The 26715-nt window shown below is 40.3% G+C and overlaps 1 protein-coding gene across 3 annotated transcripts in view; it reads left to right on the top strand.

The window, feature by feature from the left end:
- Positions 1–26715, top strand: part of Nvl (nuclear VCP like) — a 78441-nt gene that overhangs the window by 28299 nt on the left and 23427 nt on the right. For all 3 annotated transcript variants that reach the window (XM_029559008.1, XM_029559007.1, XM_008823714.3), the window contains 7 exons: positions 9813–10062; positions 13403–13621; positions 16388–16492; positions 20000–20062; positions 21138–21257; positions 21980–22079; positions 23845–23951. In XM_029559008.1, the coding sequence (XP_029414868.1) occupies positions 9813–10062; positions 13403–13621; positions 16388–16492; positions 20000–20062; positions 21138–21257; positions 21980–22079; positions 23845–23951 (964 nt within the window). The remainder of the gene's footprint in view (positions 1–9812; positions 10063–13402; positions 13622–16387; positions 16493–19999; positions 20063–21137; positions 21258–21979; positions 22080–23844; positions 23952–26715) is intronic.

Genomic DNA, 26715 nt, shown 5'->3' with positions numbered 1-26715 from the left:
TTTGCCTTCCTGAAACAGGGTCTCCCTGTAGCCCCAGCTGGCCTGGAACTCACTATGTAGACCAGGCTGGCCTTGAATTCAGAGATCCGCCTGCCTCTGCCTCCCAAGTGCTGGGACTACAGGCATGCGCTACCACACCCGGCTATATTCTTTATTTTTCTTTTTCTGACATATATTCTTACAGAATGATGTTTAGATATACTGTACAAGTTGAGCAGAATGATTTGAAAATATGGGATAAATACCATGTAGTTTGCATTTTCTCTCCCTTGGTCCTCCCCTTCCGTTGTTACTGTTTTTTGTTTTGTTTTGTTTTGTTTTGTTTTGTTTCCGGTGGTGGTGGGCAAGTACTCTACCACTGAGCTATATTTCTAGTGCACACCCCTTACCCCTTATTCTCTGAAATTGATTTGAAAACAGCCACCTGTTTAACAAAGCAGCTCACTTAGCAGTAGGACATTGTTTCAGGTTGTTCAGTGGTGATAGTAAATGTGTGTTTCCATAGTCACTTGTCTATCTTCAGTGGATTGTATGTTTTAGTTGTCTCACCAGCTTAGGGACAGTGTCTGGGCCTGTGCGTATTTTGATTAAGTCTAAGTACCATTGCATTAGTGTGCCCAAGGCCATGGGTCTCATGACGAAAAAGGAAAGACAGCCAGAGAGATGAATTCTATCAATGTCTATTGCAACCAGCTTTTCCTAGTGATTGAGGTGGAATATCCATAGAGCAAATACCTGTACAGCAAGAACCAAAAATATAATTCAGTAACCAGAAATATCTCAGGTAGCACCCTTCATGTAGTAGAATAGACGTCAAGTGGATTAATCTTATGAACTACGGGACGTTTATAATGGTTTTTGTGTTTTTAGTGGTCCTCAAATTTGTGTGTACAATCACTAGCCCCTTTTAGGAAAAGTAATAAATAATGAAAGGAAATAATATTCTTAGGGAAGAGAGGAGGGAGAAATGGAGAAAGTGAACAAAAAGACTTTCATCACCCTTGTTCCCAGTACTTGATTTTTTTTTTTTTTTAATGGATGTGTGTCTTTTTGAGGGTCTCCTTATAGTCCTGGTTGTCCTGGAACTCTCTATTGTAAATTCACTGTTGTAAACCAGGCTCACCTGGATCTCAAAGAGATCCACCTGCCTCTGACACTTCCTCCTGAGTGCTGGGATTAAAGACATATACCACCATGCTGAAAATTTTAAAAATTATTTATTTTTAAATGCTATTTTTATTTTATGTGTATGAGTATATTGCCTGCATGTATGTAAGCACACCCATGCCATGAAATGCCCATGGAGGTCAGAAGAGGGCATCAGTTCCCCTGTAACTGGAGTTAAGGACGGTTCATAGCCTCCATTTGGGTGCTGGGAATCAAACCCGGGTCCTCTACAAGAGCAGTCAGTGCTCTTAACCGCTGAGCCATCTCTCCAGCCCCTAGACAAAGAATTTTAAGATAGCTATTGATAATTTTTTGTACTCTAAAAGCTTCCCCACACACAGAAAAATTTCCATCATACACAAGGAGACCTATTATAACTGCTTGAGGTCTTTCTCTTTAATACACATGCATACAGTGTATTTTGATCATAACAGCACACACTGTTCCCTCTATCTCCTCTCAGATCCACCCCTTACTACTCCACCCCTTCCAACTTTATGTCCTTTTTTTGTGTGCTGTTCATATACTCATAGGTGTGGGACCACCCCCTGGAGCAAGATCAATTTACCAGGAGCCATACCCTTAAAGAAAACTGACTTTCTCTTCCTCAGAAGCCATTAGCTGTTACTAGGTCCTCAGGAGTGGGAACCAGTGAGCCCCATCCCATGCTTGGTGGTGCAAAAGAAACCACCCTAAAATTTAGTGCCCTAAATAAGTCACTTCAATTTTTTCTCCACAGTTTCTGCGAATTAACCATTTAGAAAGGGTTGAGCCAGGTGGTGTTGTCTCTTGGCAACATGTAACTTCAGTAGCTGAAGTCAGACCATTGGATATGAGATGGTCATGGGCTTATGCAAATTTATCTATGTACTTAACTAGATCCATCTTCGCAGCGTCTGATCGCTTCTCTCTCCTTTCTGTTGTCTAGCTTAGGACTTCTTTTTTGAGACAGGGTCTCCCTGTACCCCAGCTGGCCTGGAACTCACAGAGACCTGCCTTCCTAGTGCTGGAATTAAAAGCCTGGGCCACCATACCTGGCTAGCTTAGGGCCTTTATGGCTAGTTTGCACTTCCTCATAGCCACATTGAGGTGGTTAAATGTTTACTTGGCAGCTTGGGACTTCAGCAAAAAGTCTTGCAGTAAACAGACCAGAGCAGTATTGCTTTTTTAAACCCAGCCTTAGAAGTCACCAAGCATTGATTCCACTATATATACAAGATGGTTTGTTGCTAAGGTTGGCCCAGATTCAAAGAGAAGATATATAGAACCTTCTGAAAATGGTCATGAGAAGGGTCAGGGCATGTTTTTAAACCATTACAGTGATGAAACTATGATTTATTACCCAGTTTCAACGTTTTCAGCCCTCTCACAGCTAGAAGAAACTGGGCCTTTTTGATAGACTGTTAATAGGTTTTGATAGCTTTTCTTGCTATGTGATTCCACGAAGTCTAAGTTCATCCTATTTTCTGTGCCAGGCCTGAAGTCAGATACTGTTCTAAGGAGTGTGTTGGTGTCTTTTAATGGCAAGTGGTGTTTAGTGATCATACTCTGGGTACTGGGGGTACTTGTTACTCTGAGTTGAATCAGTTTTTTCTAGACACTCAGTGAAGCAAAGAGGAAGTAAACAGTATTCATAGATGTATAGTGTACTAGATTTTATTTAATAAAATTCATGGTGGGTTTATAGTGATACTTCAAATTCTTGTCAGGATTTTACTTTATTCGTTGATCTTGTGTTTCCATATTTTTGTAGTTTTGTGAGAATATATTTTTGTTTGTTTTCTTATGGCACCAAGGATTGAACCCCAGGGCTTTGCACATGCTAGGCAAGTGCTCTGTTACTGAGGTATGTTCCTATTTAATAAGTGAGGAGATTTTTTAAATAGACTTATGAAGCAGAATTATTGTGTCAAAAGATAGTGTTAGATTTCAAAGAAAAATCCTGATTTCTCAGTTTCAGCGATATTAATACTGGTTGGTGGTTTTAAGAAATTTCTACATTTTTGTTACCAGAGTTTTATAGATCTGATAGAATATAGAATGAAAATTGGCTATGGAAAAATGTGAAGGCTTGGAATTCTTTTTAGTAACATTTTAAGCCATATTTAGAAAGCCTAGAAATTCTTATTTCTGAATCTGGATATTTTGAGGCCTTAGACCAATAGTGGTCTCCAGAGAAGCTGAGGAGCAATGCTTAACACTAATAAAACATTCCTAATATATCAGTAATCAAGGTGTCCCTGGGGCTCTGCAAAGTATTTTGTAAGTAAAGAAACACTTAACATTTTTTTTTTTTAATTTCTGTGAAGAATTGTGTTTTTTTTTTTTTTTGAGATGATGAGCATTCAGCCCAGGGCCTTGTATACACTGGACAAATACACTACTGCTCTACTACCTTCTCAACATGAACACGTTCTTGATAAAAGAGTGTTATGTTTTCATGAATATTAAGCTGATAGTAGCAATTAATATAAAGTTTGCTATTCTTTCTTTTATATTGGAACTAGACTGAATTCTGTATGCGAGGAAATCAACTCCTATTTTTGTAGATTTAGTCTTTGGCACAACATTTGTTTCATAAATAGAATTCAGAGATGGTTGTTTGTTTTTTTTTTTCTCCCCATCTGTTCTCATTCTCATGAAAATATTTCTTCCCCTTAAATTTTTTTCTTAATTGATTTTTGTTTTATGTGTTCTCTCTTCAAAAGCCAATAGGTGTTTAGCAAATAATAGGCTCTTAGCTGTCACAGACCACAGAAGCCATCTCTGTCTAGTGCTTCTTAGGCTTCTTAGTGATAGTCTTGTTTCCTGGTTCATTAGTATCAGTCATTTCCTCTTTTGTTGTTATAGTAAATGAACAGTTTACCTTTTTGAACGGTTTATTTTTATTTTATTTTATTTAATTATTTTGAAGCAGGTTTTATTGTACAACCCTGGCTGACCTGGAATTCACCACGTAGACCAGGCTGGCCTCAAACTCAAAACATCTCTGTCTGCCTCTGCCTCTGCCTCTCCTGCTGGGGTTGAAGGTGTGTACTACCACCTGACCTGTTTACTTTTTAATTAGTTGGTTGTGGTGAGGTTTTTTGTTTTTTTTCCATCAAATATTATAAATTTTTACTATGTCCATTTAACATTTTATTTTAAGGTTTGTTTTGGATTTTTTGTTTCTTTTTTTTAATTATGTGGGGAGGTTATACATGTGAATTCAGTGTCCTCAGGCCAAGAGAGAGCATTGGATGCCCTAGAGCTAGAGTTATAGGTAGTTGTGAGCCACCTGGTATAGGTGCTGGGAACTGAACTCAGATCTTCTGGAAGATCAGCAAGTACTCTTAACCACCAAGCCATCTCTCCAGCCCCAATTTCCTTTACCTTTAAAGATTTATTTATACATATTATTTATTATATTTATGTGTATGAGTGTTTTGCTTGCATGTATATAAGTGTACCACATGCATGCCTGGTGCCTACAGAGATCAGATGAAAGTATTGGATCCCCTGGAGCTAGAGTTACAGATAGTTGTGAGCCAAGGGTGCTGAAAATTGAACCCAGGTCCTCTGCACAAGTAGCAGGTGCTTTTTACCACTGAGCCGTCTCTCCAGTACCCATTTAACATTTCATTTCTCATCTGTGTATTATTCACCGCTGATGAAAGTAAAATGCTGTGTTCCTCTATGATTAATGATTGTCTTTTATTTACTCATATTTTTTATTTTCTAACTTTATGTGTGCACATGTGTGTATACAGAAGTAGCTTTGGGTGTCTTCCTTGATTGCTTTCTACCTATTTTTAGAGATAGGGCCTCTCACTGAGCCTAAAGCTCACTGATTGAGCTAGACTAACTGGCTAGCTAGCTAGCCCCAGGGATCCTTCTGTCTTTCACTCCTTGATACTGGCATTATAGGCAGGTACATCAGTTCTGGTGCATTAAACTCGGGTCTTCATGCTTGCATGACAAGTACTTTACCAACTGAGCCATCTTTCTATCCCCAAGTCTCTTAACTTTTTCCTGACGCTGTTAAATGTCCCAGTTTATTTTTTGCCTAGTCAAACCTATTAGATAGTCATCAGTGCTATGGGTCTAAAATGTTCTCCAAAGTCCTGTGTGTTAAGGACTTGGTTCTTAGCTTCATGCTATTTGAAGAAGATGAAAACTTTTTTGGAGGGGGGGCATCTTTTTGAGACAGGATCTCTTTTTACCCCTACTTGGCCTGGAATTCCCTATGTAGATCAGGCTGGTTTTGATCTCACAGAGATCCACCTGCCTCTGCCTCCCGAGTGTTGGGATTAAAGGCATGTGCCACTACTCCCAGCAGATGGAAACTTTTGAAGATGGGGCCTAGAGAGAGGCCTTCAGGTTGTTGAGATAATAATTTCTAACGGGATGATGGGACCTTGGTGTCTTCCCTCGTTTTTGGATCTCTTATTTGCCAATCACAAGGAAGCAAAGTTCCTGGATCACATATTCCCACCATGATATGCTGCTTTCACTCTACAAGTGGTCTCAGTTCCAATGCAGTCAAATGTCAATAGCATGAACCTTTTCATTTAGCATGCTGGATACTCTATAGAGTCTCATGAGATGGAAGCCCATGCCATTTCTTCTCCTTCCCTCCTCTTTCTTTCTCTTTATTTCTTTCTTTCTTTCTTTCTTTCTTTCTTTCTTTCTTTCTTTCTTTCTTTCTTTCTTTCTTTCTTTCTTTCTTTCTTTCTTTTTTGGTGTGTGTGTTAGTATGTGTGCACAGATACAGGTGCCTGCTCAGCCCAGAGGCATTGTATCCCTTGGAACTAGAGTTACAGAGAATTGTGATTGAGTAGTCCAGCATGGTGCTAGGAACTGAAGTTGGGTCCTCTGGAAGAACACCAAGTGCTCTTAACCACTGAGCCATCTCTCCAGCCCCTGCCCCCTTCACTTTTTAAGAAAGGGTCTCATTATATACCTACACTGGCCTTGAACTCATAGTCCTGCCTTAGTCTAGTACTAGGCATTACTGTCATTTCTTATTGGTGGCCTTCCTCAAATGGCAGTCTGTGCCTCTCCATTGACATTTTAAAAGTGTGTCGGATTAAACAACTTCAGTGCAGAATATTTTGCTGAAGGAGGAATGCCTTTGTAAAACAGATAGCCAGCTAATTTTTTAATGAGAAGAGTCCACCAAGTTTTGTAGATTTCGGGTGTGTGTGTGTGTATGTGTGTTGGCTCCATAAAGATTTTTCAGAAAAGGATCTTCAGAGGGTGATGTGGAGCTGTAAATGTATCTACTAGTCTTCTGAGATGGGCAGGTGAAGGAAGGTGAGAAATCATGTATGCTATATACATAGCCCACCTGAGTTGAGAGCATGCACACATTTTTTTCATGTGCACATGCTTTTCATACACTCACACAGATTTTTTTTTTTTTTTGGAGACAGGGTCTCCCTGTATCCCCAGCTAGCCTGAAAGTCACTATGTGCTATGTAGACCAAGCTTGCCTTGAATTCACAGAGATCCGCCTGCCTCTGCCTCCTGAGTGCTGGGATTAAAGGCACATACCACCATGCCTGACTTTCATGCAGATTTTTTTGGTAATTCTTATTTTGGATCTGTGCTGTGATTCCCATGATTTTGCTTTAACTCTTTGACACCTCCAGTTCTAAGTCTTCTTACTTTGTCTCCGCTTGTGGATCATTTGCCATTTCCCATCCATTTTCTTCCTAAATTGTGTCAGGATTACAGATAATCAAATATTTATACTGTATAAATAAATGCTTCAGTAAGTAAGTGGTTGAGAATATGCAAATTCCAAACAATCCATTAGGGAAGTGGATTGTAATTCTCCACTATTATATTCGAGCTGTGATAGTGCTCTCTTTGTTCTTTCTAGAAAGTGAATTTGGGAAGATTGAGCCAACAAGATAGTAGAAAACATGGTCTCAGACTAGGCAGCCAAGGTTCAAGTCAATAGTTGCCATGCTGGTGGTATATAAGCCATGCTGTGTGATGAGAATGACACTCTGCTTCTGTGGTCTTCCTCCCCAGGCATGTTACCCAAGTCTAGATAGGAGAAAAATTGTCATACAAACTCCAGTTGAGGGGTATCTTATTAAACACTGATTCAGTCCTAAAAGCTGGGGTGTGTGTGTGTGTGTGTGTGTGTGTGAGAAACAATTTATTATACAAAACAAGATGCATCAAAATGCAGGGTCAGAAGAGCTCTGCATGCTAAGGGCCAAATTTTCTCCCTTAAAATCTCGCCCAACCCTTTCTAAGGAGTCAAGCTAGCTACACAGTTCTAGATGTAGATGTATATGAGCCTAGGACAGTGGGGCAGGCACCATCGCAGGTCACAGCACTGGAGCCACAGGTCATCAAGTGGGGAGAAGCGCCTTCTAGGAAATGCTGTACAAACACCCAAGTCCTCTATAGCAGCCAAATTAGGAATGTGGAGCCCATCAGAATCATGACAGGAGTGGTTAAGAGTACTGGATGCTCTTGCAGGGGACCTGGGTTTGGTTTCCAGTACACACATGGCACATAACAACCTTCCCTAAGTTTAGTTCCAGGGGATGCAATATCCTCTTCTGACCTCTGTGGACATTGCACAACATGGGTACACTTACATACATGCAGGCAATACACTCATACACATAAAATAAATTGAAAAAAAAAATAATAGGAAGCTGGGTATGGTGAAAGAGGCAGATGGAGCTCTGGGAGATTAAGACCATCCTAGACTACATAAGGAGTTCCAGGCTTGCTGGGACCGTAGTGAGACCCTGTCTCAAAAAACAACCCACAAAACAAAAAGCCAGTTGTGGTGGTGCACACTTTTAATTAATCCCAGCACTGGGGAGGCGGAGGCAGGTAGATCTCTATGAGGTCAAGTCCAGCTTGGTCCACATGGCTTGTTCCAGGGTGGGTAGAGCCACAGGGAAAGCCTGTTGCAAAAAAAAAAAACAAAAAGTTGATGACAGGTAATTCCCCCCAAGATGCCAACTGTAAAATAGATTATATGTAAATGAAGCAAGAGTTGACTGCCTTTGGAGACAACTGTGCAGGCATGTAACCCTCTAACCTCCATCTTGTATAGAGGAGCAAGCATCTAGTCAGCACCAGAGATTGCCATAGAGTGTCGCTGACTCTCCTCATCATCCCAGCCAGGCTCCTTAAGATATTCTACCTCCTCCCTTGTTCCTCCAACCCAGCAGGGTGGAGCTTAAAAAACCCATTGGGCCAGGCGTGGTAGTGCACGCCTTTAATCCCAGCACTTGGGAGGCAGAGGCAGGTGGATCTCTGAGTTCAGGGCCAGCCTGGTCTACATAGTGAGTTCCAGGACAGCTGGGGCTACAGGGAGACCCTGTCTCAAAAAAAAGACAAAAAAAAAAAAAAAAAAAAAACCCACTGGGACACTGAGAGGGAGCATTCTGCAGACACTGAGAAGCAGTGCTTACTGCAGAGGCTAAAAACAGGCTCACATAGCCTGATTAAAATTTATTGATAATATGACCCAGGTTGGGGTATTCAGAATTCTCTGTACTGACTTTGCAGTATTCTGTAAAGCTAAAGTTGTTCTAAAATTAAAAGTCTTTTGAGAATTCATTTAAAGACAGAAAGGCAAAGGGTGGTACATGCCTATAATTCCAGCCCTTGGGAGGTGGAGGTAGGAGTGCTTAGGAGTTCAAGACTGGCCTTGGCTATATAAGTTTGAGTTTGAGGAACTAGCAGGACATGGTAGCGCACGCCTTTAGTCCCAGCACTCAGGAGGCAGAGGCAGAGGCAGGTGGATCTCTGAGTTTGAGGCCAGCTATGGTTACAGGGAGACCCTGTCTCAAAAAGACCAAAGAGTTTGAGGGACTGTATAAGAGCCTATCTCAAAAAACTAAAACCAAAGCAAACAAAAAGACTGTATCTAATTAAACCGCATCCTGTTAATCAAATGAATTGGAGAACATGAACCATTTATTTTTGACACTCAGTATTTTGAATCTTTTGTGAAATTAAGTCTTGTCTCCCTGAGGATGCCGTCTCAAAATTAGGGTGGGTGTAGTATCATGCAGTATCATGTACTTGCAGCTACTTAAGAGACTGATGCAGGAAGATCACCTGAACCAAGGTCTTCAGGATCAGCCAGGGCAATGTAACAAGTGAATAAATAAATGACACTGACACAGGTATTGCTTGTTGAGTTTAACAAATTATATGCAGTACAGGGTACAAGGAACTGGTAAAGATGAAGTTGGAGTATTAGCTATCCTGATATAAATTCGTGTGTTAGCTGAGCATGGTGGTATACACCTGTGGTTGTAGCACTTGGGAGGTAGAGGCAGGAGGATCAGGAGTTCAAGATCATCCTCTCTTACATAGCAAGTCTGAGACCAACCTGAGCTACATGAGACCCTGCTTCAAAAACTAAATCCATGCAAAGAAAAATATGGAATGTTTAAAATATCAAGATAACTTTGATGAGAGGGGGCAAATATCAGTCATGTACATGTATGAAAATATGAAATGTTGATTCTGAATAATGTATGCTTATAAAGGATAACTTGCTGATTATAATTATAGCTTGAGTATGGAGGTTTTTCTGATTATTGGCTCTTGTTTACGATTTATTTTCACTAATAGGCTAAGAGTTTGATTTTTTTTTCCTGCCTTTATTGCAGAATACTTCAGACTTTGTGTCGAAAACTGAGACTTCCTGACACTTTTGATTTTTGTCACTTAGCACACTTAACACCAGGCTTCGTTGGTGCTGATCTGATGGCACTTTGTCGAGAGGCAGCCATGTGTGCAGTCAATAGGGTCTTGATGAAGCACCAGGAGCAGCAGAAGAAAAATCCCAAGACTGAAGACTTGCCATCTGAAGGAAGCAATGAGGAAAGGCTAGGAACTGAGCCCACCTCTCAAACACAGGTCTTTTAGGTTTTTTTTTTTTTAATCTTACCTTACATATAAGTTGTGTCAGTATGACTAAGATGTAGTACTTTACAACAAAAGTTTTTCAGCTCCTGCTAGGTCATTGGCCTTTAGTTATTCTCATGGTTAAGTCTGTTTTTGGTAGACTGGCATAGCTTACTCACAAAACCATGTCCTGTCCTCAGCTGTAGTCATCTGAGTATGAAGATGATGTTTATCAGTCCAAGATCTATGTTGTTTTTGAGGGTTCTTAAAATATTTCTATTATTTTTTTATTTTATTTATTTTTATGTTTATGAGTGTATTGCCTGCATGTATGTAAATGTACCTATGCCGTGCAGTGCCCAAAAAGGTCAGAAGAGAGCATCAGATTCCCCTAGAACTGGAGTTAAAGACAGTTTTTTTTTTTATTAGTTTTGAGGCAGGGTTTCCCTGTAGTCCCAGCTGGCCTGGAATTCACTCTGTAGGCCAGGCTGGTCTCAAACTAACAGAGATCCACTTGCCTCTGCCCCTGCCCCTGCCCCTGCCCCTGCCCCTGCCCTGCCTTCCAAGTACTGGGATTAAAGGTGTGCACCACCACGAAAGATGTTCTTAGCCACCTTTTGGGTTCTGGAAATCGAACCTACATCCTCTACAAGAGCCATCTCTCCAGCCCCAAGTTTTTGAGCTTTTAAAGCCATAAAATCTCAGTGTTAACATATATATATATATAGAGAGAGAGAGAGAGAGAGCAGCATTGTGTAGTTTGGATAGGTGGCTTCTAAACATTATTTAAAGAAATTTATTTTCTCATTTTGTTATCAAAGATACTAACTTTAAGAGAATGTAATTTGCCCAGATCCACATGGCTCCTACTTTGCAGATCAGGTACTTAAGTCCAGGCCTTATTTTTTTGGTTTTTTGGTTGTTTGTTTTTTATCTTTTTGAGACAGGGTCTCCCTGTAGCCCCAGCCAGCCTGCCTCTGCCTCTGCCTCCCAAGTGCTGGGATTAAAGGCGTGCGCCACCATGCTCAGGCTTATTTATTGGTTTTAATTAATTATTTTTATGTATATGTGTGTTTTGCCTGCATGTGTGTAAGGGCACCTATGTATGCAGTGCCTGCAGGGGCCAGAAGATGGTGTAAGATTCCCCGGGAATTAAAAAGTTGTTAGCTTGGATGTGGGTGCTGAGAATCGAACCCAGGTCCTCTGCAAGAGCAGTCAGTACTCTTAACTACTGAGCTATCTCTCCAGCCCAGGTTCTTTTATTTTAATCTGATTACTAATATTAATTCTCATATGACATAGCACACAGTAAATCTATCTATCTACATATACATACACACAGAATGAATATAAATTTAAGAAGCTTAAACAGAGTTTAAAAGATTTCAGAAGTGGGCTGATAAAAATGGAAATAGTAACCCCAACCAGCCTTCATGAAGAAGCTGTTTGCCTTCTTCCCCTGTTGCCTTACAACCCCCCCTACCCTTTGTGTGTGTGTGTGTGTGTTTTTTACTTGCTTGTAGGTAAGTGCACCCATGTTGTGCAATGCCTGCAGAGGACAGAAGAGGCTGTCGGATCCCGTTGAACTGGAGTTATAAACAGTTGTTAGCTGCCATGTGGGTGCTGGGATTCGAACCCAGGTCTTCTGCAAGAACAGTCAGTGTTCTTAACCACTGAGCAATCTCTCCAGCCCCAATAAATCCTTTTTTTTGGGGGGGTCTTTTTGAGACAGGGTCTTCCTGCAGCCCCAGCTGGCCTGGAACTCACTATGTAGACCAGGCAGGCCTTGAACTCACAGAGATCTGCCTGTCTCTACTTCCCAAATGCTGGGACTACAGGCGTGTGAACCACGCCCGGCTCTAATAAATCCTTTTTTGAAAAAGAATAAATAATAAGCTGTGCTCTCTCTCCAGCCTCCCCCCCCTTTTTAGATATATATAATATATGGGTGTATTGCCTGCATGTAGGTAAGTGCACCCATGTCATGCAATGCCCACGGAGGACAGAAGAGGCCATCAGATCCCCTGGAACTGGAGTTACAGACAGTTGTTAGCTGCCGTGTGAGTGCTGGGATTCAAACCCAGCTCTTCTACAAGAACAGCTGGTGTTCTTAACTGCTGAGCCATCTCTCCAGCCCCCCTCCCCTCCCCTTTAGAGTTTTTCAATCTGAGTTGCTTAGTTACCTAAAATTATTTTCTGCACTTGTCCTTCCATGTTCTTCACAAAGCATGATATCTGCCTTTGAAGAAATCCATAGGACTAAGAAAGTTGCCTACGCTGTATTTGGTTAATAAGCCATCATTTGTATTGTCACCAGAGTAACTTTGTCTGAATTAAAAGCTTTATAATTCTTAAAAATATTTCATTTTTAGGGCCAGGCGTGGTGGTGCATGCCTTTAATCCCAGCACTTGGGAGGCAGAGGCAGAGGCAGACAGATCTTTGTGAGTTTGAGGCTAGCCTGGTCTACATAGTGAGTTCCAGGACAGCTGGAGCTACAGGGAGACCCTGTCTCAAAAAGACCAAAAAAAAGAATTTCATTTTCGACTCATCTATTTTGATTTTCTGTTTTTGAGTGTATTGCCATATCATGCAGTGCCCACAGAGACCAGAAGAGGGCATCAAATCCCCTGAACTGGAGTTATGGACGTTTTTTAGCTGACATGTGGGTGCTGGGAACCCAACCCTGGTCCTCTACAAGAGCAGCCAGTAGTGCTCCTTGCTGCTGAGTCATCTCTTCGGCCTCTTATTTTGTCTTTTTACACAGGGTCTCACTGTGTAGCCCTGGCTGGCCTAGAACTCACTATGTAGATCAGGCTGGCTTCAAACTCACAAAGATATGTCTGCCTCTCCCTCTGCCTCCAGAGTGCTGGGGCATGTGCCACCGTGGCAGCCAGCTTTATGAATATTTTTAAATGAAATGGAAATTTATGAAATATTTGCCAGCTGCTTATGTTTGCTGTATCTAGGTCCAGTGTAAGATTTAGAAATCATTTTCTCCTCTCTTTCTTTCTCTCTTTCTGTCTCTCTTCTTTGAGAGAGGGTCTCATGTTGACCATTCTGGCTTCAAACTTAAAATAGCTCCTATCCTTCTATTTGCCAAGTACTAGCATTATAGTTATGAGCCACCAGCTCTGGCCTAGAAATTTCTTTTATATATTTCATTATAATTGATGTTATCTTTATTTAACCAGATATATGACCTATTTAGAATAAAATGAATGTATCTTGTATCAAGGAGAGAAAAAATTATTAAAATACGTGTAAGTTCACTATAACTTATAGAATGTTAGAATTTTTAAATGAAGTGTAACTTTCGGATTAAATTTTTTTCTCTCAATTGTTTCCTTAAAGGATGAATTGCAAAACCTGCTGGGGTTGCTACGAGACCAGGATCCCCTCTCAGAGGAGCAGATGCAAGGACTGTGCATTGAATTGAATGATTTTGTTGTTGCCCTAGCATCGGTCCAACCTTCTGCCAAAAGGGAGGGCTTTGTTACTGTCCCTAATGTGACATGGGCAGATATTGGTGCCTTGGAAGATATTAGAGAGGAGCTCATAATGGCAATATTGGTAGGTGTATCAGCTGTAAATATCATTGACATATGTGCTGAGTTAATATCTAAAGGTAATACTGCATGCCTGTCTACCAGATTATAATTTTAAACTGACTTGATTATATGTTTTTCCCTCTCCCAATATATATTTCAAGGTCTCAAAGTGTGGCTCACCATGTACACAAATCCTCTTTTGCTACACTAGGGAGACTTAGGGGAAATGGAATGAAGCCAGTTCAGATTTTCCCAACTAATATGCTTTCTGTCCATTGTTCATAACAAATTGAGACATAGGAGATGGGATAGAAGAACCCATAATCCTCTAGTACCACTTGAACACAAAGGTCACCCCTTTCCTTCAGTCATTGCTTTATTTCCACAGTGGAAATCAGGTAGTTCCCCCACTGTGTTCCTGGTATGGATCTGGTTGGGGAAGTGACTAACAAAAGAACTTTCATGATATCTTCTGAATGAAGTTAACTTATAAAGGTGTCCTTGCTATAATGTACAGCTTAGTATTTGTGGTCTTTTTTTTTTTAATTTATTTTTATTATCTTTATTGTTTATATGTATATGTGTCTATCTGGGTTTGAGTGTGCAAATGTGTGTAGGTGCTTGCCAGGACCAGAAGAGGATATTGGATTCCCTAGAGTTGGAGTTATAGGCAGTTCGTTGTTAGTTGCCTGTTGCGGATACTGGGAACCAAACTTTGGGTGTCCTGTGATGAACACCAAGCACTCTTAACCACTGAACCATTTCTTGGGCCGGCCTGCGAATCCCAGAACCCACACGGCGGCTAACAATCATCCACGGCTCCAGTTCCAGAGGATCCAACGCCCTTTTCTGACCTCCTTGGGCACTGCACGACACAGGTGCACTTGCACACATGCAGGCAATATACTCATACACATAAAATAAAAATAATAGGAGCTGGAGAGATGTCTCAGCAGTTAAGAACACTGGTTGTTCTTGCAGAAGACCCTGGTTCAAATTCCAGCACCCACATGGCAGCTAACAGCTGTCTGTAACTCAAGTTCCAGGGGATCCAACGGCCTCTTCTGTCCTCCACGGGCATTGCACAACATGGTGCACTTACCTACATGCGGGCATAACACTCATACTCATAAAATAAAAATAATAAATAAAATATTCTTTAAAAATTTGAAATAAAGAAATGGGTTTAATAGGGGTTGCAGAATGGTAAACAGTATATTGCTCCAAACTTTCCCTCCCTAACCCACTCCCAGTAAACCCCTATGTTATATAACTCTGAGTCTACAACAGAGCTAATATAAAGCCTGGATTCAGTATGCTACCTAGTGTTAAAGAGTAGTAATGACTACAGGCTTAGCATAAGGCACAGGCAAAAACAGACTCTGGTAGTTAAATGTTTATGAGTATTCCATTATTGTCATTATCAGATATTGTGTTGGTGTCTGCAAATATTACCTGTCCATGGGAGAATGGTTTGTTTTGTTGCTGCCTGGCACATAGAACAGCTATATGGTAGCTTGCTGCAAGATATACGAGTTACTGTAACTAGGATTCAGAAGACTGTTCTCACTACAAGAAATGATTTAAACACATGTCTTTTGTATACTCTGGAGATAGTTATTCTCAGTAAAGTCATGATACAGAAAGTCATTCTGGAGAGAATGATCAAAAGCTTAGTAGATACTTCAAAGGAATTCATAAATATCCTTTAGTTAATCAAAAAGTATTTATTAAGATGCTAGATATGGAAGGGAATCAGCTATAGTTTGTCATCTTTTTTAGGTCTAAATAGTCCCAACAATGGGATGTCATTTTCTTGAGATGTTTCATACTCATTATTCTGGTTGTACTTGATTTTTATACAGTGAGTTTAAGAAAAAAAAGTTCAGGACTGATCCAGGATTAATTTGTCTGACAACCACTTTTTTAACTTGTTCACTCAGAGTGGGTCAAACCAAAGTATAACTGGAATTGAATTTGACTGTGTGTTTGAGTGCTGCTGCTTCTGATTTCCTAGTGGAGGCTTTGACCTAAACTTTTGTAATTAGAAGTCTGATTATTTTCTACAGCTTGATTTTTCATGATTTTTTTTGGTCTTTTTTGAGACAGGGTCTCTGTGTAGCCCCAGCTCTCCTGGAACTCACTATGTAGACCAGGCTGGCCTTGAACTCACAGAGATCCGCCTGCCTTTGCCTCCTGAACGCTGGGATTAAAGGCATGTGCCACCATGCCCGGCCACAACTTGATTTTAATATATTAAAATATTGTATCTTTGGGGAGATGACTCAGTGGGTAAAGTGCCTGGTGCCAAGTGTGAGGACTTGAATTTGTGTCACCAGAAGCCTTGTAAAGCCTGATGTTATAGGGTGTGTTTTTAATCCTGGTGCTCCTACCAGGATCTGGGAGACAGAGACAGGAGAGTTCCTGGAAGCTTGTGGACCAGCTAACCTGGTATACACAGTAGAAAAAAACAAGCTGTCTCAAAAAACTAGATTGTTCTCTGACCTACTCACTGTGGCACACACGTGAAAGTTTTTTAAAAATTAATGAAATGTTGTCTCTTTATGTCAAACTGTTCTCTGAATTTATATATATGTATAAATTCCTTAAGAACAGAGACTTTCTATTTATCACCTTGTGCCTGATGTCTGAAACAAGGGTCAGCCAAACTCTGTTCATATTCTGAGGCCTCAAGGTCATTGTTGAAAATATGAGAGATGAGATACATGTGAACATCAGTGTTAAGTGGATGCCTGTATTGGCTCCCTGTTGGCATTGTTTCCTCCAGGCACCAGTACGAAATCCAGACCAGTTCAGAGCTCTTGGCTTGGTGACTCCAGCTGGCATACTGCTAGCTGGTCCTCCTGGATGTGGGAAAACTTTACTGGCAAAGGTATTGTACAAGTTTCATTGTGTGCATTTTATTTTCTGCTGTTTCATGTAGGATAATAGGGGTTTAATAAGGGTTGTCATGAAATAAATCTTTTGCATACTTTCCATTAGAAATCCATTTTAGCAAAATTGATCTTTTTTTTTCTAGTAAAAATTCCCATGTTTATCGTTCTTTAGGACCAAATTATTTTAATCAGTTTTATCACCCTCACTTCTGGGAAGAAAGCAAGAAAAATGCTCAAGTCCTCTCCCCTGAGGACAGAAGGGATTATGTGTCTCTCAAGAGATAGTCATGAACTTACACGGCATTCTTATACCATGCTAATCTTTGAATTGTCCCCGTTTTAGCCAAAGCAAGCAGTTCTCCCCCTTTTTTGGAGGAAAGGTGCACCATTGAAAAATGTTTAAATCAATCATAGCTTTAGTTTTAACACAGCAATTATATTTCTGTGTATTGTATTGTCTTTTTAATAATGAGATTACATAACTTTAGTTTGTAGCTGATCTTGTTTCCTGATTTAGTTTAATTACTATAACTTGAGTATTTTCTCTTACAGTCTTCACAGTTATTACAAATGTTTTCACAATCTTAAAAATTTTTTACAATAGAAAATATAAGCAGAAGGGAAGAGTATTATTTATAGCCCTCCTCCTGCTACATGCTACTGTCATTGTTTGATTTTGTTGTCAGTCTTTTAGATATATTTGTGTGTGTGTGTGTATCAAGAGAACATATGCAAGATAATTTGTTAATTAGATGTGTTGCTGTGATCAAATACTTGCAACTACTTAAAAGTGGAATGACATATTGTCACTCATAATTTCTGAGACTTCAGTCCAGTGTCTGTTGGCTCCATGTTTCAGTGCCTGTGGTGAGGGAGAACAGCATGGTCGATGGGCATGACAAAGAAAACTGCTTACCTTATTGCAGCCAGGAAGCAGAGAAGGAGCAAGGCATGAAGAGGCTAGGGAGAAGATAAATTTTCGTAGAGCTTACTCCTAGTGACCTATGTCTGCACTACTACCTCTCAATAATGAGATCTTTTTTTTTTTTTTTTGGTCTTTTTGAGACAGGGTCTCCCTGTAGCCACAGCTGTCCTAGAACTCACTATGTAGACCAGGCTGGCCTTGAACTCACAGAGATCCACTTGCCTCTGCCTCCCGAGTGCTGGGATTAAAGGCGTGTGCCACCATGCCCGGCTTTTTTTGGTCTTTTTAAAATAAGCCCCAGCTGGCCTGGAACTCACTATGTAAACCAGGCTGGCCTTGAACTCACAGAGATCCTCCTTCCTCTGCCTCCCAAGTGCTGGGACTACAGGTATGCACCCGAGGTCAGCCTATATACCCGTCTGAGATCAGATTATTAATGAATCAATGAAAACAAGCCATTGATAAGGTCAGGTCTCTTAGGATTCAATCACTTCTCAAAAGCCTGTGAGCTGGAAGCCAGTCATTAATATTTGAGACTATGAGCCTTTGGAGAGACACTTTATATCAAAACCATAACAGTAATATATGTACTTTTTTTTTTTTCTTTTTGGTCTTTTTGAGACAGGGTCTCCCTGTAGCCCCAGCTATCCTGGAACTTGGTTCATAGATCAGGCTGGTCTTGAACTCACAGAGATTGCCTGTCTTTGTCTCCCAAGTGCTGGGATTAAAGGTGTGTACCACCATGTCTGGCCCATATGTTTATTTTTACAAAATACAGTCTAAATTTTTTTCTTTTTTAGTGATATAGGATCTCACTATGTAGCCCTGTGTGGTGTGGAACCTACTAGTAGATCAGGCTGGCCTTGAACTCAAAGAGATTAACCTGTTTTCTGTCTCCCAAGTGCTGGAATTAAAGGCGTGGGCCATCATGCCCAGCCTCTATTATTGAGGGGATGGGTGTGGTGTCTTGCCCTGTGTCCTAGGTGGGCCTGGAACTTACTGTATAGTGTAGGCTGACCTCAGACTCTGGGAGATCCTCCTACCTTAGTCTCTTGAATGCTGGGATTTTAAGTGTTCATTACCATACCTGGCTTCAAATACAAGCTTTTTAATAAAGCATGTTCTTCTTGCTTAGCATTATTTCCTAAACTTCAATGTTTTTAGTACCTTGGGCCAGGGAGATTACTCCACTGGTTAAGGCATTTGCCACCAAACCTGAGGACCTGAGTTCAGCCATATGGCAGAGAGAGAGAACTGGCTCCCCTAAAAGTTGTCCTCTGACCTCCCCAAGAAAGCTCTGGCGTGTGCATACCCACAAATATGCATATACACAAAATAAATATAAATTTGATTTGGGCTGGAGAGATGACTCAGCTCTTCCAGAGGACCTGTGTTTGAGTTCCAGTGTCCACATCAGACAGCTTACATCCACCTATAGCTCTAGCTCCATATACAGTCATATGTGCATACATAAATACATACAATTAAAAATAATGAATAAATCTTTAAACTTCCTTTTATTTAAATATTTGTAGTGTATTATAGTTTCCCATATAACCCGTATCATATTTTTCCATAAAGATGCTTTGTACTTTATTGTAATGATCCTCCGTTAAAAATAACACTACAGCTGGATGTGGTGGTACACACCTTGGGAGACACTTGGGAGGCAGAGGCCTGTGAGTCTCTGTGAGATGGAGGCCAGCCTGATCTACATAGGGAGTTCTAGGCCAGCCAGGGCTACAGGCAGACCCTGTCTCAAAACAAACGGGCTGGAGAGATGGTTAGTGGTTAAGAGCATTGGCTGCTCTTGCAGAGAACCTGGGTTCAATTCCAGCACTCACATGGCAGCTGACAACCGTCTGTAACTCTAGTTCCAGGGGATCCAATGCCCCCTTCTGATCTCCGCAGGCATTGTACATGAGTGCACTTACATACTTGCAATACACTCAGACATAAAATAAAAATAATAAATATATTTAAAAAAAACAAATAATGGTAATAATGCGACAGTCTGGGTGTAGTCACACAAGCTTATAACCATAGTACTTGGTAGCTGGAGGCCAGAGGATCAGGAGCGTAAGTTCTTCCTCTGCTACACAGTGAGTTTGAGGCTAGCCAAGGCCACATGAGACTTTGATTCAAAAAACAAAACAAAGCTGGGTGTGGTGGCACGTCTTTGACCCCAACACTTGGGAGGCAGAGACAGGTGGATTGCTGTGAGTTCCAGGCCAGCTGGGGCTACAGGGAGACCCTATCTCAAAAAGACCAAAACAAAACAAAAAAAATCCCAATATATTATGTAATCACTTGTACTCACTAGTAATTTTATCAGAATGTAGTTCTAAATAATTTTTTAGTGTCTAGAATGCATGTTTAAAATTTTTAAACTATGTTATCAAGATGACTTTCTTATAAGTTTGTGCCAGACCCTTATTAATAGTTTGAGTACTCATCTCCTCATAACTTAAATTTGCAGTGGCCATTTAAAACTGCTTTTAATGGTTGACAATCACCCCCAAGTGGCTGGTTTTTTTTCTATTTGTCTTATTTGTATATTTTTGTTTCCTCTGGCTAGGCTGTGGCAAATGAGTCTGGACTAAATTTTATATCTGTCAAGGGTCCTGAATTACTAAATATGGTAAGTTGAGCCTCCTGAGTGTTGGGATTAAAGGCATGCACTATCCACATCTGACTAATTGCTTTCTTAAATAACTATTAACCTCTGTGCCTGCGCCTATAAAATGGAAATAATTTACTGCAATTATTAACGTCGTAATATGTTAATCTCTGCTATGTATTTGTCAAACACTTTACATATATGATTCTGGTTTTTTGTTGTTGGTGCTATGTTTTTTGTTTTTGTTTTATTTTTGAGACAGGGTCTCCCTGTAGCCTCAGCTGGCCTGGAATTTGTAGACCAGGCTGGCCCCAATCTCATCAAGCTCCACCTGCCACTGCCCTCTGAGTGCCAAGATTAAAGATATGTGCCACCATACTAAGCCAAACATATATGATTCTTGAACAGTCTCATGAAATATTAATTACTGTGTGTGTGTATGCACACATGTGCATGCATGTTTATGTTTGCTTAGCTGCACATGCATGTGGAGGCTAGAGGTCAGTCTTACGTTCATCCTCAGGAGATAGCCACCTTTTTTTTTTTCTTTAGATTTATGTGTGTAAGTGTTTACATGCACGTATTTATGTACACCATGTGCATGCAGGTACCCATGGCAAAAGAGGGCATCAGATCCTCTGGAACTGGAGTTAGACTGCTATGAGCCACAGCTTCCATGTAGGTGCTAGGAAGTGAACCCAGGTTCTCTACCATCACCCAGCTTCTGTGTTTTGAGACAGGGTCTCACTATGTAGCCCCAGCTGGCCTGGACCTGGCTTTGTAGACAATTCCAGGATGGCCTGGATCTCATAGCAATCTGCCTGCCTCTGCTTGCTGAGTACTGGGCTTAAAGGCATGTGCCACCATGCTAAGCTCAAGAGGGTTTTTTTTTTTTTAAAGAATATTTGTACAAATCACAGCAAACATTTCATACAAATTAATGTTTGTGTTTACACAATTAATTGCACCAGTCACAGTAGTCCCTCTTCTAGACTAGTGGGGAGGTGCATCCCGTTTAAAACTAGTTTTACTGTCATCTGGCCCCAGCCCCAAAGTTGAACTTTATCTGCCTTTTATCTCCTATCTGATTGTTTAGTACGTTGGTGAAAGTGAACGTGCTGTGCGACAGGTTTTTCAGCGAGCCAAGAACTCAGCACCCTGTGTGATATTCTTTGATGAAGTGGATGCTTTATGTCCTCGAAGGTCAGACCGAGAAGTAAGTTTCATAGTTTGTCAGTTTATAGATTGTGTTTTCATTCCATAAACCTTTTGTAAACTCCTAGTCAAGTATGTCTTATAAAGTCATTTCTTTGTGAAAATTAGGATTCTTTTACTCAAGAAAGCTAGCAAATTGATCCATTTCCTTTCCATAGACTGTATATGGTTTTGGTTGTAATATGCAATGTAATCCTGACTCACAAATTCTTTTGGGAATGGAAATGATAGTAGTTTTTAGTATTTTGCTTTGTAATCATAGTTTGTTATATGCTTCATTTAAATGGGTCTTGAAATATAGGACAATATAATTTAAGGAAGTGTACATTCAAGGTGAGACCAAGTAAAGAGCTATAAGACCCAGCACCATTACTATCCGTGAAAGAGACTGATCTGTACTTGCATCTTCACACTAATCATGGTTCTTTAGACACTTCAGTATGTTGTGCCAGCTCTTAGGGAAGAGTACTGTTAGATTTTAATGCATGGTAAAGCTCTAGATAGTAGAGAGCATGACCTTTTTGAAACAGATCACAGTGACCATTTAATACATACATTTATGATTTATGATAAGATCACTGAGGAAGTGTCTACACTTCTGAAACCCAGGAATTGTGATCTGTTGTCTCTCATTCAAGTTAGTAAATATATTGAACAGAGAAGGGAAACTGGGGATTGTTTTCCTTGTATTGAAGAGTGATGGAACTACATGTATTTTTGTAGACCGGTGCAAGTGTCCGAGTGGTGAATCAACTACTGACAGAGATGGATGGTCTGGAAACGCGTCAGCAGGTTTTTATTTTGGCTGCCACTAATAGGCCAGGTAAGAAAGACTATCACATAGTGAGTCAAACAAGTGGTTTGTAGCCAGATGTGGTGGCACCTGCCTTTAATCCCAGCAGTTGGGAAGCAGAGGCAGGCAGATCTCTGTGAGTCCAAGGTTAGCCTGGTCCATACAGTGAGTTCCAGGCCACCTGGGGCTATAGAGAGACCCTGTCTCAAAAAGACCAAAAAAAAATCCCATGTGGTTTATAATCAATATAGTTTACCTACATCCTGGTAAATGAAGATTAAATTTAGGTGATTCCTTTTTGGTTCATAAAGTGAAATGAAACCTTAGCTTTTATGTATGCTACAGTAAAAAACGTTATTGCCTGCTTCCCATGACTTTTTCTGTATAGACTCTTTTGATGGTTAGTTTTTATTGTCAATTTGACACAACCTTGAGTTATCTGGGAAGAGGAATCCTCAGCTGAATAATTTCCCATATCAGATTGGTCTGTGCCATGCCTATAACAGATTATCTTGATTGATGATTGGTGTGGTAGGGCCCAGTCCACTATTGGCAGCACCATCCCTACACAGGTGGATTTGGGCATTTAAGAGCGCTGCCTGAGCCTGAGCCTGAGCCTGAGCCTGAGCCAGGAAGCAAGCCAGTCAGCAGCACTCTTCCATGTTTTCTGCTTCAGTTCCTGCTTGAGTTTCTGTCCTCACTTCCCTCAAAGATAGATTATGACATGATCTGTAAGCCAAATAAACCATTTCTTCCCCTAAATTACTTTTGGTTGTGGTATTCATCATAGCAACAGAAAGCAAACTAAAATAACTCTCATAAAGTTGTCTTCTTGGCGAAGAACACTTGCCTCATAGCAGGCCAAAAGAAATGGTTGAGTAATAATTGCATAGCTTCCATTGGGAGAGAAAAATACCATCAGACTAAGAACTTTAGCTAAAAAGGGCATTAATTCTACTTTTTATAGAGGAGAAAATTAGGTTCAGTATGTTTATCAGAACCATGAGTCTCATTTCTAGATTTGCCTCTGTGACACTGTTCTTTTCATTATAAGCTCTCAGACTCACTGTCATGGTTGAAAGTCTTTTCAAAAACATTTGGCTTACAAACACTATTGGAGAAATCAGGACATTTCATGATGAGCCTTAGTGTCCTGACAGTATGAAGCTCAGCACTGCTCCAGTTGCCAAGAGTCAGGCAAACAAAGGAACATGAGACAGTTTCTTGGGAAGATTCAGGGAAGACTTCTGGGAAGGAGATGCCCTCTGAAAATTCCAGCAGACACAGATGAGTGAGAGGGAAGGCAGTTCAGGGAAAGGAGCCACTGAGAAAAAAAAGGTAGGTGGAGAAGGACTCATCTGAGATTGAGAATCCTGGAGAAAGAGCAGGCATGGAGCACTGGTAGAGTTAGATTTTCATCTTCACATTCTGTATTTTACATGCTGCTAGAGAGCTGAACTCAGGTTTGCACTTTACCAACTGGAACTATTATCCCAGCCCCAGAAATTTGTGGTTTTAATACTATTCAACTTACCAATTTTTAGCTTTTTTTCAAAAAGGGCTCTTCCCTCGGGCTGGGCATGGTGGTGCACGCCTTTAATCCCAGCACTTGGAAGGCAGAGGCAGGCGGATCTCTGTGAGTTCAAGGCCAGCCTGGTCTACATAGTGAGTTCCAGGACAGCTGGGGCTACAGGGAGACCCTGTCTCAAAAAGACAAAAAAAAAGAGCTCTTCCTATCTCTCATTAATAACATTTTAAAAACTATTCTGTTTATTTATTTTTTCCTCTCCTCTAGATATCATTGACCCCGCAATTCTGCGTCCAGGGCGGCTGGACAAAACACTCTTTGTGGGTTTGCCACCCCCAGCAGACCGTGCTGCCATCTTAAAGACTATCACAAAAGTAAGTGAGAGAAATGGCTTTTATGTGTATGCACATCTTTTTAAAAATTAAAAAAAAAAATGTGTGTGTGCATGCACCTTTGTGAGTCTTTATGCACTGTGTGCATACACTGCCTTCCAGAGGATGTTGGATCCCCTGGAACTGGAGTTACAGGCAGTTGTTAGCTGCCATGTGGGTGCTGGGAATCAAACCCACATCCTCTGCAAAAGCATTCAGTGTTCTTAAACCTCTGAGTCATCTTTCTAGCCCCTGCTCATCTCATTTTTTAAATTAACAGATAGTAATTCAGGATGGCTAATTTCTTTCTATAACTTAAATGTTTACCAGGCTTCCATCTCCTAAAATAGAATGTAAACTGGTTTTGATCATTAAAGACACTGTCTATTCTCATTTTTATTTGTTCTATGTGAAGATCAATTAAATGGAAGATATTTGAAATTAAGTGTTCAACAAGTGTATCACATATCACTGTAATCACATTTCCTGTACTTTTAAATCTTTGGTCATCGGGTCATATTTGAAATGGAGTAGGAACTTTTAGAGATGTAAAGCAAATAAATATAGGGCCTCCTAAACACCCAGAGAAAAATGGAGTTTTGAAGTTGTCATAATGAAGTCTGTTCTCCATGTTAGCATAGTTAACTTTAAGATGCCTATAGAGTATTGATTTTTCTGGGATTTAAAGTTTAATTAACATCACATACAGAATACAAAGAAAATAGTAATGACCTTACTTTGCACTGCTGGAAATTATGTGCAGTGACATCTCCGTGCCACAGGTTAGCAGATGGTTGAGTGAATAAGGAGGAACTTAAGTGTATTATTTAAAGAAAGCTAATTTGGTTTGAAATTTTAAGGTCCAGGTTATAACCAGTTATTAAACTTTTCTTAATTATTTCTTGTATATATAAGATTTTCCTTGCTAAATTATGCTCCAAGAGTTAAAGAAATTGAGACAGTCACAGCAGAAAAGTCATAACTTTTTTAAGCCAGCCGTCCTGACTGCCCACCCCTACCCTCTTGGAAAAGGGTCTCATTGTGTAATGCAAGCTGTCTTTGAAGCTGTCACACCTTTGTTTTGTAAGGCCTGGGATTACAGGTGGAGCTATCACAGTGGCCATATTTCCATTACTTTTTTAAAACATTTTTTTAAATTTTTATTTGTATGAGTGTATTGCCAGTGTGTATGTAAGGGCACCCATGCCATGCAATGCCTGCAGAGGTCAGAGAGGGCATCAGACACTCAGGAACTGGAGTTTGGTACAGTTGTTAGCCACCATGTGAGTGCTGGGACTCAAACCCCGGTCCTCTGCAAGAGCAGCCAGTGCTCTTAATCCCTGACCCATCTCTCCAGACCCTTATTTTTGTTTCTGAGAATGGGTCTCACTGTGTAACCCTGGCTGGCCTGGAACTCTCTATGTAGAATAAGCTGGCTTCAAATTCATAGATCTGCCTGCCTCTGCCTCCCAAATGTTGACATTAAGGAGATGTGCCAATGCTATTCAACTTATATTATAATTCAGTGACAGCTGGAAATAAGGAAATAATTTTCCTGAGAAAATTAAATAGTCTGTTCAGTGACTTTTTTTTTTTTTTTTGGTCTTTTTGAGACAGGGTCTCCTTGTAGCCCCAGCTGTCTTGGAACTCACTATGTAGACCAGGCTGGCCTTGAACTCAAAGAGATCCGCCTGCCTCTGCTTCTGCCTCCCCAGTGCTGGGATTAAAGGCGTACACCACCACACCCTGCTACAAAATGACTTTTTATTATTGTTTGTTTTGTTTGTTGAGACAGAGTCTCATGTAACCCATGCTGTCTTAGTTGATATGAATTCTTGATCCACCTGCCTCCACCTCCCATGTGATAGTTACAGATATACACCAGGGCACTGAGTTTCAAGGTGATTTGGAACACTGTATTTGTAAAAATTTTCTGAGGACACGGGGGAGGGTGTCAAAATGCAAATAAGATGAAGGTATGAAAGTGTTATAATGACATCCGTTGTTTGGTGTGCTAACCAAAATAAGTCTGAGGCAAGTATGTTCATTCTTTCTGTATTGGCAGATGACTTCCTTTTTCTATTGTGAAATTTTTATCTTTGAATTTTAGTAACTGAAGTAAGATATGCCACTGTCAGTCATTGTACATTGTTGATGGTTCTGGTGGTGTTTTATTTGCAGTGTTGGGGTGTTCATATCTGATGTTCCTTTTATTTTATTCTGTATTAAATTCTTTTTTGTTAGAATCAAATCTTTCTTCATTTCAGGGAAGTTTTTTCCTGACTTTGTGCTTTTTTTTAAAAAATTTTTAATAACTACATGATTAGAAGAAGCATTTCATTACAGCTTTAACATATTCAGTAACACACTCCAGAGCAAGAGTATATATCTTTCACAAGTGGTTGTAAGTTTCTAGGTTCACAGTTGAATTAATACAGTTATACAATATTGAACTCAGTATAAGCCCTGTAAGACATAAATTTGAATGAGTTTTTAACCTTTAAAGAAGCTCTCCATTTCATTTTAGAATATATTGTTCATGCAGAAAGGCTCATTGTTTCTGCTACTAACACTGAGATGTTGGCATATGCATCTCTAATCTGTAAGTATCTGATTATTACTAGTCATAATCGGTTGCACTTGGATCCTTGGCGCCTGTGTATGTCTATAAAGTCATCGGGTAGATTTCAGTGGTAATGTTTATCACCTCTACTAATTAACATGACATAAATTTCCGTGCTTCCTCCTCAAATGTAATACATTTTTT

Source organism: Nannospalax galili, unplaced genomic scaffold, assembly GCF_000622305.1.
Source record: "Nannospalax galili isolate Female #2095 unplaced genomic scaffold, S.galili_v1.0 scaffold368, whole genome shotgun sequence".
Classification (NCBI taxonomy): domain Eukaryota; kingdom Metazoa; phylum Chordata; class Mammalia; order Rodentia; family Spalacidae; genus Nannospalax; species Nannospalax galili.
This window is presented reverse-complemented; position numbering and strand designations above follow the sequence as displayed.